Source organism: Pelophylax lessonae (genome assembly GCF_965119305.1).
Source record: "Pelophylax lessonae genome assembly, chromosome: 7".
Taxonomy (NCBI): domain Eukaryota; kingdom Metazoa; phylum Chordata; class Amphibia; order Anura; family Ranidae; genus Pelophylax; species Pelophylax lessonae.
Window position 1 is genome coordinate 74,543,021 of NC_138774.1, and position 14,266 is coordinate 74,557,286.

The following is a 14,266-nucleotide window of genomic DNA, read 5'->3' on the forward strand; positions in this document are numbered from 1 at the left end:
AATATGTTTTTGTCTTTTTGTACTGGGAAACCCAAACATGAACATTGTTCACCAAATACCCAAGAAGTCTATGGGGAGGATTTCTATGCATAAATACGATGAGTTCAGTTTAGAGATCTCACACAGTCGAGCATACACAGACATCCCCACTCAAGGTATCTTTAAACTTTGCCAGATCAGATGAATATCCTTATATCTATAGGGGCAGGCAGACTACCATCCAATTTCAGTGTAAAAGGGGGAAGGCCTGTATTGGATCTTTAGAGGTGTTAGGACCTGTCCACATTGCACTAAAAACATTTGTGTAAGATACCAGCAAGTGTGTTTTTGGGAAGATCTTTGAAAAGTAAAGCAATTTTAGCAGCCAGATGGTGCCTGCACGTCTGACTTTCCGCTTAGGTCTTTTGGCCAGCTGTAGTCATGAAAGTGGCTTCTTCTCAAGTATGGAGTATGAAGAGGAATTTGATTGGATTATGGTGACCTGTGGTGGAATGCCCTGCAGACCAAGCTAAGCAGACAGAATGACAGTGTCTAATGTGAAATAATTCAGTCTGGATAAACACGTAAACCAGAGGCCTGAATCTAATGAATCTGGTTAATCCAATAGACTGAATTATAAGGCAGGAAGAGAGGCATGTCTCTTGTAGCAGCTTCCAAGCCAAGCTTTCACGACGTCGACAATAAATAGAAAGCCCTGTGCCAGGGCCAGGTGCTGATATGGGGCCACGATGTTAGCTATAACCTAGAAAAAAAAAAAAGGAAAAGGAGATTAGGACATGGCTGTAATGGTTTAAACATTACTTAAAACCAGCACTCAGTGCCATTATAAAGTGACATACGCTTAACAACTTAAAGTGATACTAAATACACACCCGTTTAATTGACATTGTCCCTTCTATTTGTGCATGAGGATAATGGCACTGTAATCGTTTTAAATAAATGCAAAAAAAAAAACCCGATCAAGGTTTGATCTAGGACAGTGTTTGGGTCAAAGGTCAGTATTTTTTTTTTATTCAAGTCAGTATGTTCGGTAGGAAAAAAAAAAAAAAAGCAATATGCACACTATTGTTTCTGGGCTGTACAACAGGTACAAACAACACCCACCCACACATACATGGCATTGCTCAGATTGTTAGAAGTAGAATAATTTATTTTGGGTTGTTCTTTTGTGGTATTTTTTTTATTTATTTAGATCTTTTACCATTTTGGTATTTCCTTAAAAAAAAAAAAAAGGAGGAGATATCCATTACAATATACCACCAAATGAAAGCCCAATTTGTCCTAAAAAAGAAAAGCCGTATAATCAACCTGGATGCACAAAGTAGTTGTGATTGTAAAGTCTTTTTTTTTTTTTTTTTTTTAACTAAAACAAACCTGGTATACTTACCTGCTCTGTGCAGTGGTTTGGCACAAAGCAGCCCCGATCCTCTTCAGCTCTCCTCACCCAAGCCGAGCCTATTCAGACACAGAGCCAGGGCCCAGCCCCACCCCCTTCATCTCCTCAGTGGCTCACTGACTTAGATTAACAGCAGTGGGAGCCAATGGCACCGCACTGCTGTCTCAGCCAACGAGGGGGAAAGCCCCAGATAGCCAAGCCTCTCGTGCAACATCGCTGGTTCGAGGGAGCACAGGTAAGCGTTAGGAGGGTTTGGAGGGGCTGCTGCACACAGAAGGCTTTATCTTAATGCATAGAATGATAGCTAAACCTTCTGCCTTTAGATCCATTAAAGATTTGTTTTACCTTTAGGCGTGCAAAGGGGTTAAAACATTGACCAAAGAAATGTTTTCTCCCTATGTTCATATAAATGCTTCTACCCTGCATTCATGCCCATTTTTATATAACAAATTCATTGAAAGAATGACCACCTATATTGCCACATCCTATACTCTGCGCCCTCAGACCCCAGGTGCTGGGAAACACACCAGACCCGAGACAGCCAACGTTTGCCTCACATTCTCAGCATTGAATACTGAAAATCCTCACAGTGCAAGGATGGATATCATCATAGGGCAAAGGATGTTCAGCAAGTAAAAGTACAACAATTCAAACTTGTGACTGTACATTCATGTGTAAGATTTAGGGCTAAGGTTTACTTTTTCCAGAAAATAACCTATGCAGTAAAGGGACCTCAGTAGACTAACTTTTAACTATAGGTAAGCCTATGATGAGGCTTACCTCTAGGTACTGTAAATATCTCCTAAACATGCACCGTTTAGGAGACATTTACTTTACATGCAGCCAGTGACATCAAGGAATGGCCGTCTGCACTGTTCCTTCAGAGCCCTGTGCTGTGAACAGCGGCTCCTGCACACATGCGCAGGAGTGACATGACCGCTGGTCTGGCCAATCAGAAGGCCAGAGGACGCGAACCCGGAAGGAAGACGGGAAAACCTGTCGGCCATCTCAGCAGTGAGTGGGCCCTGCTGAAAGGGATTCGTTCTAAGGTAATTTCATAATGAGCTAGTATGCAATGCATACTAGCTCATTATACCTTGGTCTTGCAGGTTCTTTATTTTTATTTTTTTTAAAAGGAGGTTTACAACCTCTATAAAAAACTGCAGATTTGTAACATGATCTTTAAAGGTTATGGTGAAAATCTGTAGATCATTTGGGCCCTCCTGGAAGCCTGGCAGAAAAACTCAGTTAGCAATCTCCAAATCCTGCCTGGTTGCTAGAATGTAAAAACTTTTTGGAGATTCCTTTCAAGCATTACTGATTTGAAAACCAACAGTTTTCATGCTGTAGAAACAAGGAACATTTTGAAAAATGTTCAAAGTTGCAGTTTAATACCTACCGTGGTGTTTTCCAAATAAGGTGATCTGATAAACATTCTAACAGACATTTCAAACAGGATGAAAACACTCAACTTTATGCTCAACTTACTTTGCGGTAAATACGAATAAAGTTTTGGCTGCACCACGGTTTTATAGAGTTAGGCTACTGTCAAGAAATCCTGGTTAGTGTTTACTAACTACTAGGGTTGAGCGAACACCTAGATGTCCGTGTTCGACGGGTTCGGCCGAACTTTAAAAAAAAGTCCGGGTCCGTGTCCCGGACTTTTACCGAACTTTTCCCGGACACCGAACCCCATTGAAGTCAATGGGGACCCGAACTTTAAGGCACTAAAATGGCTCTAAAACACCAAAGGAAAGGGCTAGAGTGCTGCAAATGGCAGCAAAACGTAATTAAGAGCATGGCAAGTGCTCTGCAAACAAATGTGGATAGGGAAATAACTTAAAACAACAAAAAAAAACAGAAAAATAAAACAATGTTCTTCTTCATCTCTGAAGGACGAGGCCCATATGGAGTAGGAGGGAGGTTGAGGTGGTGGTGGATGTGGCGGTGACTAGACATATGCCGGTTTTCGGTAATTCGATATATCGCGGTATTGCATAGCCACGGTATTGTTATTGTGGCATTTTTAAAATACCGAGTTTCTCTGTCAAGTCTGCCTGACTTGTGAATTGATACATTTCAGTGAGCTGGATGACTCATTCACTCACTCAGCTAACACCTTTCAGCATTAAGTCTCCTAACTATAAACAAAAATGATTACATTTGTATCTTTTCCTTCCCTCTGCCAGGGAGAAAGGAAGTTTAACCTCTTAAAGACTGGATCTTTTTCTGACACTTGCAGCTTGCAAGTTAAAATCAGTTTTTTTTTTGCTAGAAAAGTACTTAGAACCCCCAAACATTTTATATATTTTTTTAGCAGAGACCCTACAGAATAAAATGGCGATTGTTGTAATATTTTATGTCACACTGTATTTGCGCAGCAGTCTTTCAAACGCAATGATTAGACTTTAATGAATAAAAAAAAAAAAAAAAAAACGTAACAGTAAAGTTATCCCAATTTTTTTTTTTTTTGTTACACAGAGAATCGTGAGAGAATCGTGATCTTTATTCCAAGCTAAAAAATCGTGATTCTCATTTTGGCCAGAATCGTGCAGCTCTAATAAATATATATACACACACACACACGCCTAGCAGCCCACATTACATTATTATATAGCCATCAAGCAGTGTCTGGCCTACCTGGTGATGACTGGTCCTGGCGCTCTGATCCGATGGCCTGGTCTTTAAAGGGGCAAATCCTTGCGATCCAGAAGTGGTTAAACCTGCAGGAGGACCGGTGTTTTTATCTATTAATGACTTTACTATTGCTTTAGGCCTGGTTCACATGTATGCGGGTTGGTGGTTCACATGTATGCGGGTTGGCGGTTCACATGTATGCGGGTTGGCGGCCCACATTTGCACAGGCATAGCAGCCCATTGATTTGAACGGGCTGCTATGCCCTCATTTTCCGCAGAAAAAAGGTGCATGCAGCATTTTTTTTAAATTCAGTGGCCTTGAAATCCATCCTGCTTTTGCACCATGCGACTAACCTGCAGTTCCTGCTCTGGCAAGCTTTCTGCATTTTTTGTATACGTGGGCACGGCATTTAAAAATAAACAGTTTGCGTGTGCAGCAACGGCAGGTAAGTCGCATGGTGCAAAAGAAGGATGGATTTCATGGCCACTGCATTTTTTTAAATTCTGCATGCACCTTTTTTCAGCTGAAAACGCAGGCATAGCAGCTCAAGCCCATTCACATCAATGGGCTGCTATGCCTGTGCAAATGTGGGCCCCCAACCCGCATACATGTGAACCAGGCCTAAAGCAATAGTAAAGTCATTAATAGATAAAAACACCGGTCCTCCTGCAGGTTTAACCAATTAATGACTTTACTATTGCTTTAGGCCTGGTTCACATGTATGCGGGTTGGGGGCCCACATTTGCACAGGCATAGCAGCCCATTGATGTGAATGGGCTTGAGCTGCTATGCCTGCGTTTTCAGCTGAAAAAAGGTGCATGCAGAATTTAAAAAAATGCAGTGGCCATGAAATCCATCCTTCTTTTGCACCATGCGACTTACCTGCCGTTGCTGCACACGCAAACTGTTTATTTTTAAATGCCGTGCCCACGTATACAAAAAATGCAGAAAGCTTGCCAGAGCAGGAACTGCAGGTTAGTCGCATGGTGCAAAAGCAGGATGGATTTCAAGGCCACTGAATTTTAAAAAAATGCTGCATGCACCTTTTTTCTGCGGAAAATGAGGGCATAGCAGCCCATTCAAATCAATGGGCTGCTATGCCTGTGCAAATGTGAACCACCAACCCGCATACATGTGAACCAGGCCTAAAGCAATAGTAAAGTAATTTATAAACAACACCTCCTTCAGGTTTAACCACTTCTTGACCACAAGGATTTGCCCTCTTAATGACCAGGCCATCGGATCGGAGCCGAGCGCCAGAACCAGTTATCACCAGTTAGGCCAGACACTGCTTGATGACCTATTTTAGGCCTGGTTCACAGAGTCTGTACTGACTGACTATATAATAATGTGCATAAGTGAACCAAAGCCCCTAAATTCAGCAATGAAATTGAAGTGAGGTGGAAATTTAATAATTTAAATTTAATAATAGAATACCGTGATAATACCGTATACCGTGGCAAAACCTTAATCAATTAATCGCAGCATGAAAATCTGATACCGTCACAAGCCTAGCGGTGACATAGGCGTGCGCACAGGGTGTGCTGGGTGTGCCTGGGCACACCCTAATCACCTAGGGCACATAGCATTGCCAGTGAGGAGATGGGAAAGATCTCCCTGGGACCTGCTCTGCTCTATTTCTCCTTGCCTACAGGTACATGGCCCCGATACATTACTCTCCCTGCTGGCAAACACATGCATGTGTATTTCAACTTTGGGGTGCACACCTTAATGCAATAGGCTGCGCACACCTATGGGCGGTGTAGGTGGAAGCGGCGGTGGAGGAGGACCAGGGCCGGATTAACAGCATCATGGGCTTGGTGCTGAGGATTTTGAAGGGCCTTAAGGGCCGTGCCTTGCCATGCACCCAGAGGAGGAAGGGTGCAGCCATGCATGCCTAATTCAACATGGGATGCTGTCTCTGAAGCCCATAAACACATCCATGCATCGCCAACTGTCCCTCCTTGTCCGGCCTTCACGCTGTGTGGGGAGGTTCTGAGGGTGCTGCCTGGGGAAGCGAGCATAGAAGCCAGACTTCTGTGTTTACAAGTGACAGAAGAGCGGTAACAGTGAATATGGCCAACCCGGGGCCTATATAAAAGGTAGGGGCCTGGAGCTGCAGCTCCAATAGCCCCTACATTAATCTGGCCCTGAGGAGGAGGACGAGGTAGCCAACACTGCTTCTTTTCAAAAATTTTAAATGAGGGTACACCCCAAAAGAGTGAGAAAGAGCAAAAATGGAACAATGGGTGGGTAAGGTCGGTATCCATTGCTATTCTGCATAAGGTACGGAAAAGTCCCGTGGGATCCATGCCTGGTTCATTTTAATGAACGTGAGCTTGTCCACATTGTCTCTGGACAGGCGGCTGCGCTTGTCTGTTATAACGCCCCCAGCCGTGCTAAATACCCGTTCAGATAATACACTGGCTGCAGGGCACGCCAGCACCTCCAAGGCGTAAAGGGCAAGCTCAAGCCATGTGCCCAATTTGGAGACCCAGAAGTTGAAGGGGGCAGACCCGTCATTCACTACATGTAGGCGTGTGCACACATACTGCTCCACCATGTTGGTAAAATGCTGCCTCCTGCTAAGACGTTCCATCTGAGCTGCTGGTGCTGCTGTTTGTTGTGGCGTGCTGACAAAGCTTTTCCACATTTCGGCCATGCTAACCCTGCCTTCTGAGGTGCTGGCGGTGCCCTGGTTGCGTTGGCGACCTCCTCCTCCTCCTCCTCCTCCTCTGCCTTGTGCTTCCACTGTGGCCCCGCTGTCAGATGGGAATGCCAGCAGCATGGCGTCTACCAGCGTGCGCTTGTACTCGCGCATCTTGCGATCGCGCTCCAGTGAGTGAATTAAGGACGGTACGTTGTCCTTGTAACGGGGATCCAGCAGCGTGGCCACCCAGTAATCAGCACAAGTTAGAATGTGGGCAACTCGGCGGTCGTTGTGGAGACACTGCAGCATGTAATCGCTCATGTGTGCCAGGCTGCCCAGAGGCAACGAAAGGCTGTCCTCTGTGGGAGGTGTATCGTCCGTGTCCTCTGTATCCCCCCAGCCACGCACCAGTGATGGCCATGAGCTGGCCTGGGTGCCACCCTGCTGTGAACATGGTTCCATCTCCTCCTCCAGCTCCTCCTCCTCCTCATCCTCCTCATCCTCCAGAACTGTGCCCCTGCTGGACAATTGCGTCCCTGGCGTTTGCGTGTGCAGGAACCCACCCTCGGAGCCCCTTGCGAATGACTGCCCTGAAAGCCTTGGAAATGTTACCTCTTCATCCTCCTCCTCCTCCTCATCCTGTGCCACATCCTCTTCCATCATCGCCCGAATTGTTTTTTCAAGGAGGCATGGAAGTGGGATAGTTAAGCTGAGAACGGCGTCATTGCCACTGGCCATGTTGGTGGAGTACTCAAAACAGCGCAACAAGGCACACAGGTCTCGCATGGAGGCCCAGTTAAATTAAATAGCGGAATAGAAAATATGATCCAAAAAAAGTGTATGTATATCACACGTACACAACCACACTGGGCCCCAATTACTATTGTTTGTACCCCTAAAAGGCTAGATGAGGAGTAGGGGGAGTATGGAACAGGCAGCACCCTCAAACCTTCAGAAGTATGAGATGAACCCCAACAACTTGGAAAGGTGGATCTCTCTCACACGTACCGACACAGACTATCCCGCAATTCAATTGATCCTCAAAGGTTTTTATTGAATAGCGGAATAGGAAATATGATCAAAAAAAGTGTATGTATCTCGCACGTACACAACCACACTAGGCCCCAATTACTATTGTTTGTACCCCTAAAAGGCTAGATGAGGAGTAGGGGGGGTATGGAACAGGCAGCACCCTCAAACCTTCAGAAGTATGAGATGAACCCCAACAACTTGGAAAGGTGGATCTCTCTCACACGTACCGACACAGACTATCCCCCAATTTAACTGATCCCCAAAGGTTTTTGATTAAATAGCGGAATAGAAAATATGATCCCAAAAAAGTGTATGTATATCACACGTACACAACCACACTGGGCCCCAATTACTATTGTTTGTACCCCTAAAAGGTTAGATGAGGAGTAGGGGGAGTATGGAACAGGCAGCACCCTCAAACCTTCAGAAGTATGAGATGAACCCCAACAACTTGGAAAGGTGGATCTCTCTCACACGTACCGACACAGACTATCCCGCAATTCAATTGATCCTCAAAGGTTTTTATTGAATAGCGGAGTAGGAAATATGATCAAAAAAAGTGTATGTATCTCGCACGTACACAACCACACTAGGCCCCAATTACTATTGTTTGTACCCCTAAAAGGCTAGATGAGGAGTAGGGGGGGTATGGAACAGGCAGCACCCTCAAACCTTCAGAAGTATGAGATGAACCCCAACAACTTGGAAAGGTGGATCTCTCTCACACGTACCAACACAGACTATCCCCCAATTTAACTGATCCCCAAAGGTTTTTGATTAAATAGCGGAATAGAAAATATGATCCAAAAAAAGTGTATGTATATCACACGTACACAACCACACTAGGCCCCAATTACTATTGTTTGTACCCCTAAAAGGCTAGATGAGGAGTAGGGGGGGTATGGAACAGGCAGCACCCTCAAACCTTCAGAAGTATGAGATGAACCCCAACAACTTGGAAAGGTGGATCTCTCTCACACGTACCAACACAGACTATCCCCCAATTTAACTGATCCCCAAAGGTTTTTGATTAAATAGCGGAATAGAAAATATGATCCCAAAAAAGTGTATGTATATCACACGTACACAACCACACTAGGCCCCAATTACTATTGTTTGTACCCCTAAAAGGCTAGGAGTAGGGGGAGTATGGAACAGGCAGCACCCTCAAACCTTCAGAAGTATGAGATGAACCCCAACAACTTGGAAAGGTGGATCTCTCTCACACGTACCAACACAGACTATCCCCCAATTTAACTGATCCCCAAAGGTTTTTGATTAAATAGCGGAATAGAAAATATGATCCAAAAAAAGTGTATGTATATCACACGTACACAACCACACTAGGCCCCAATTACTATTGTTTGTACCCCTAAAAGGCTAGATGAGGAGTAGGGGGGAGTATGGAACAGGCAGCACCCTCAAACCTTCAGAAGTATGAGATGAACCCCAACAACTTGGAAAGGTGGATCTCTCTCACACGTACCGACACAGACTATCCCGCAATTCAATTGATCCTCAAAGGTTTTTATTGAATAGCGGAATAGGAAATATGATCAAAAAAAGTGTATGTATCTCGCACGTACACAACCACACTAGGCCCCAATTACTATTGTTTGTACCCCTAAAAGGCTAGATGAGGAGTAGGGGGGGTATGGAACAGGCAGCACCCTCAAACCTTCAGAAGTATGAGATGAACCCCAACAACTTGGAAAGGTGGATCTCTCTCACACGTACCGACACAGACTATCCCGCAATTCAATTGATCCTCAAAGGTTTTTATTGAATAGCGGAGTAGGAAATATGATCAAAAAAAGTGTATGTATCTCGCACGTACACAACCACACTAGGCCCCAATTACTATTGTTTGTACCCCTAAAAGGCTAGATGAGGAGTAGGGGGGGTATGGAACAGGCAGCACCCTCAAACCTTCAGAAGTATGAGATGAACCCCAACAACTTGGAAAGGTGGATCTCTCTCACACGTACCAACACAGACTATCCCCCAATTTAACTGATCCCCAAAGGTTTTTGATTAAATAGCGGAATAGAAAATATGATCCAAAAAAAGTGTATGTATATCACACGTACACAACCACACTAGGCCCCAATTACTATTGTTTGTACCCCTAAAAGGCTAGATGAGGAGTAGGGGGAGTATGGAACAGGCAGCACCCTCAAACCTTCAGAAGTATGAGATGAACCCCAACAACTTGGAAAGGTGGATCTCTCTCACACGTACCGACACAGACTATCCCGCAATTCAATTGATCCTCAAAGGTTTTTATTGAATAGCGGAATAGGAAATATGATCAAAAAAAGTGTATGTATCTCGCACGTACACAACCACACTAGGCCCCAATTACTATTGTTTGTACCCCTAAAAGGCTAGATGAGGAGTAGGGGGGGTATGGAACAGGCAGCACCCTCAAACCTTCAGAAGTATGAGATGAACCCCAACAACTTGGAAAGGTGGATCTCTCTCACACGTACCGACACAGACTATCCCCCAATTTAACTGATCCCCAAAGGTTTTTGATTAAATAGCGGAATAGAAAATATGATCCCAAAAAAGTGTATGTATATCACACGTACACAACCACACTGGGCCCCAATTACTATTGTTTGTACCCCTAAAAGGTTAGATGAGGAGTAGGGGGGAGTATGGAACAGGCAGCACCCTCAAACCTTCAGAAGTATGAGATGAACCCCAACAACTTGGAAAGGTGGATCTCTCTCACACGTACCGACACAGACTATCCCGCAATTCAATTGATCCTCAAAGGTTTTTATTGAATAGCGGAGTAGGAAATATGATCAAAAAAAGTGTATGTATCTCGCACGTACACAACCACACTAGGCCCCAATTACTATTGTTTGTACCCCTAAAAGGCTAGATGAGGAGTAGGGGGGGTATGGAACAGGCAGCACCCTCAAACCTTCAGAAGTATGAGATGAACCCCAACAACTTGGAAAGGTGGATCTCTCTCACACGTACCAACACAGACTATCCCCCAATTTAACTGATCCCCAAAGGTTTTTGATTAAATAGCGGAATAGAAAATATGATCCAAAAAAAGTGTATGTATATCACACGTACACAACCACACTAGGCCCCAATTACTATTGTTTGTACCCCTAAAAGGCTAGATGAGGAGTAGGGGGGGTATGGAACAGGCAGCACCCTCAAACCTTCAGAAGTATGAGATGAACCCCAACAACTTGGAAAGGTGGATCTCTCTCACACGTACCAACACAGACTATCCCCCAATTTAACTGATCCCCAAAGGTTTTTGATTAAATAGCGGAATAGAAAATATGATCCCAAAAAAGTGTATGTATATCACACGTACACAACCACACTAGGCCCCAATTACTATTGTTTGTACCCCTAAAAGGCTAGGAGTAGGGGGAGTATGGAACAGGCAGCACCCTCAAACCTTCAGAAGTATGAGATGAACCCCAACAACTTGGAAAGGTGGATCTCTCTCACACGTACCAACACAGACTATCCCCCAATTTAACTGATCCCCAAAGGTTTTTGATTAAATAGCGGAATAGAAAATATGATCCAAAAAAAGTGTATGTATATCACACGTACACAACCACACTAGGCCCCAATTACTATTGTTTGTACCCCTAAAAGGCTAGATGAGGAGTAGGGGGAGTATGGAACAGGCAGCACCCTCAAACCTTCAGAAGTATGAGATGAACCCCAACAACTTGGAAAGGTGGATCTCTCTCACACGTACCGACACAGACTATCCCGCAATTCAATTGATCCTCAAAGGTTTTTATTGAATAGCGGAGTAGGAAATATGATCAAAAAAAGTGTATGTATCTCGCACGTACACAACCACACTAGGCCCCAATTACTATTGTTTGTACCCCTAAAAGGCTAGATGAGGAGTAGGGGGGGTATGGAACAGGCAGCACCCTCAAACCTTCAGAAGTATGAGATGAACCCCAACAACTTGGAAAGGTGGATCTCTCTCACACGTACCAACACAGACTATCCCCCAATTTAACTGATCCCCAAAGGTTTTTGATTAAATAGCGGAATAGAAAATATGATCCAAAAAAAGTGTATGTATATCACACGTACACAACCACACTAGGCCCCAATTACTATTGTTTGTACCCCTAAAAGGCTAGATGAGGAGTAGGGGGAGTATGGAACAGGCAGCACCCTCAAACCTTCAGAAGTATGAGATGAACCCCAACAACTTGGAAAGGTGGATCTCTCTCACACGTACCGACACAGACTATCCCCCAATTTAACTGATCCCCAAAGGTTTTTGATTAAATAGCGGAATAGAAAATATGATCCAAAAAAAGTGTATGTATATCACACGTACACAACCACACTAGGCCCCAATTACTATTGTTTGTACCCCTAAAAGGCTAGATGAGGAGTAGGGGGGGTATGGAACAGGCAGCACCCTCAAACCTTCAGAAGTATGAGATGAACCCCAACAACTTGGAAAGGTGGATCTCTCTCACACGTACCAACACAGACTATCCCCCAATTTAACTGATCCCCAAAGGTTTTTGATTAAATAGCGGAATAGAAAATATGATCCCAAAAAAGTGTATGTATATCACACGTACACAACCACACTAGGCCCCAATTACTATTGTTTGTACCCCTAAAAGGCTAGATGAGGAGTAGGGGGAGTATGGAACAGGCAGCACCCTCAAACCTTCAGTATGAGATTGTGTTCACTGTACCCCACAAAGATTGAGTTCACTGCACCCCACAATGATTGTGTTCACTGCACCCCAAAAAGATTGTGTTCACTGCACCCCAAAAAGGATTTTGTTCACTGCACCCCAAAAAGATTGTGTTCACTGCACCCCACAAAGGATTTTGTTCACTGCACCCCACAAAGATTGTGTTCACTGCACACCAAAAAGGATTGTGTTCACTGCACCCCAAAAAGATTTTGTTCACTGCACCCCAAAAAGATTGTGTTCACTGCAGCCCAAAAAGATTGTGTTCACTGCAGCCCAAAAAGATTGTGTTCACTGCAGCCCAAAAAGATTGTGTTCACTGCAGCCCAAAAAGATTGTGTTCACTGCAGCTCACACACAGAAAAATGGATGTGGATCACTGACACCTGCCTATCTCCAATCCCACACCACACAGCAATATCGATTGTAGTTTGTAGAACACAGTTTCCCTAAAATTCAGCAGACTCTGTCCCTAACAGGATTGAGAAGAGATCGTAGATCAGGATTGAGTGCAGACCCCACCCCCCACACAGCAATATCGATTGTAGTTTGTAGAAGACACTGACCCTATATAATTCAGCAGACTCTATCCCTAAAATGCCTACAACTCGCCCTGCCTAAACACTCCGACCTGTCCCTCAATTCTATCCGGACACAAATGGTTTTTTCCTGCCTATCTTTCCCTAATCAGCAGCCAGCACGTTGATGTGTGCTCTGTCCCTGAATCTAAGCAGCATAATGACGCCGCTGCGGCTGCCTCGAACTTATAAAGACTTGGTCACATGCTTCAGACGGCCAATCACAGCTACTGAGACATTTGCAGGCATGGCTGGGATGGCTTAAGGCACACCAGTTAAACGATTGTTGATTGGCTGTTGAAAGCCCGCCATGAAAAGAGCGCCAAAGCATGCAAAACCCGGAAATAAAACGACCGAACACGGATTTTTACCCGAACATACAGTAAAGTGTCCGTGTCCGTGTTCGGGTACAAAAAATCCAATTATTCGGTACGAACACGAATAATACAGTCCGTGTTCGCTCAACACTACTAACTACCTATTGACAACGAAACACCACCAGCATATACCATTGCTATCTTATAAACCAAACTCAGAGCCTGCTGCATAGGAATCATTCAATGTCCAGGATGTTTTCTTCAAACATCTTGGAGAAAGGCTATAACTAATGCGTATACCAGCGTCCACCTGCAATTTCCTGCCACAGTCAGACAAATCATTAAGCAGAGCAGGAGAGGAGTCCTGGCAGAGACGACTGTATATACATCAAAAGCAGATGCTGCATGACAGTGCGATGTACTTTCGTTTAAAAGTATGGCAAATGTGCAAAACAAACTTGGCTTGGTTCTGCTGAAACCCAGACTGCACATGCAGCCAAGCAAGCAATCTTCTGATGCTTCTGGCTCAAACCATGAAAGCCAGAACTTGAGCAAGAGCCATTAAATAAACACCACCTATTAATAAAGTTAAAAGAGAAAGCAGTACAAGCTGAGTTATGGATGATGAGCGTCATTGTTCATATGAATAATGAATTAGGAAACTTTAAAGCCTAAATCAAAACTTTTACCTATCGACGATCAGCTTCAGATATTAATTAAAAGAGGTCCATTTTTTTTAGAAAGCTTTACCCCCTAAGTCATCCTCAAAGTATGACGTTTTTACAGACCACAGCTGTAGAAGAATGGTGATCTTAGTGCTGTGGGGAGTAACTACATACCAAGATGCTGCAGAGAGGTCACACCAGTGCTAACCCAATCTGAAGGGTTAAAGCCATCTCCAGAGACAAATATTTTACATGGT

General features: G+C 44.2%; 1 protein-coding gene across 1 annotated transcript in view; it reads right to left on the reverse strand.

Moving 5' to 3' along the window:
* Positions 1–327: 327 nt before the first annotated feature.
* NOP53 (NOP53 ribosome biogenesis factor) overlaps positions 328–14,266 on the reverse strand; it is a 55,949-nt gene continuing 42,010 nt past the window's right edge. Inside the window, exon 13 of the mRNA XM_082262915.1 lies at positions 328–742. Coding sequence (XP_082119041.1) covers positions 736–742 — 7 coding nt within the window. The 3' untranslated portion in view covers positions 328–735. The remainder of the gene's footprint in view (positions 743–14,266) is intronic.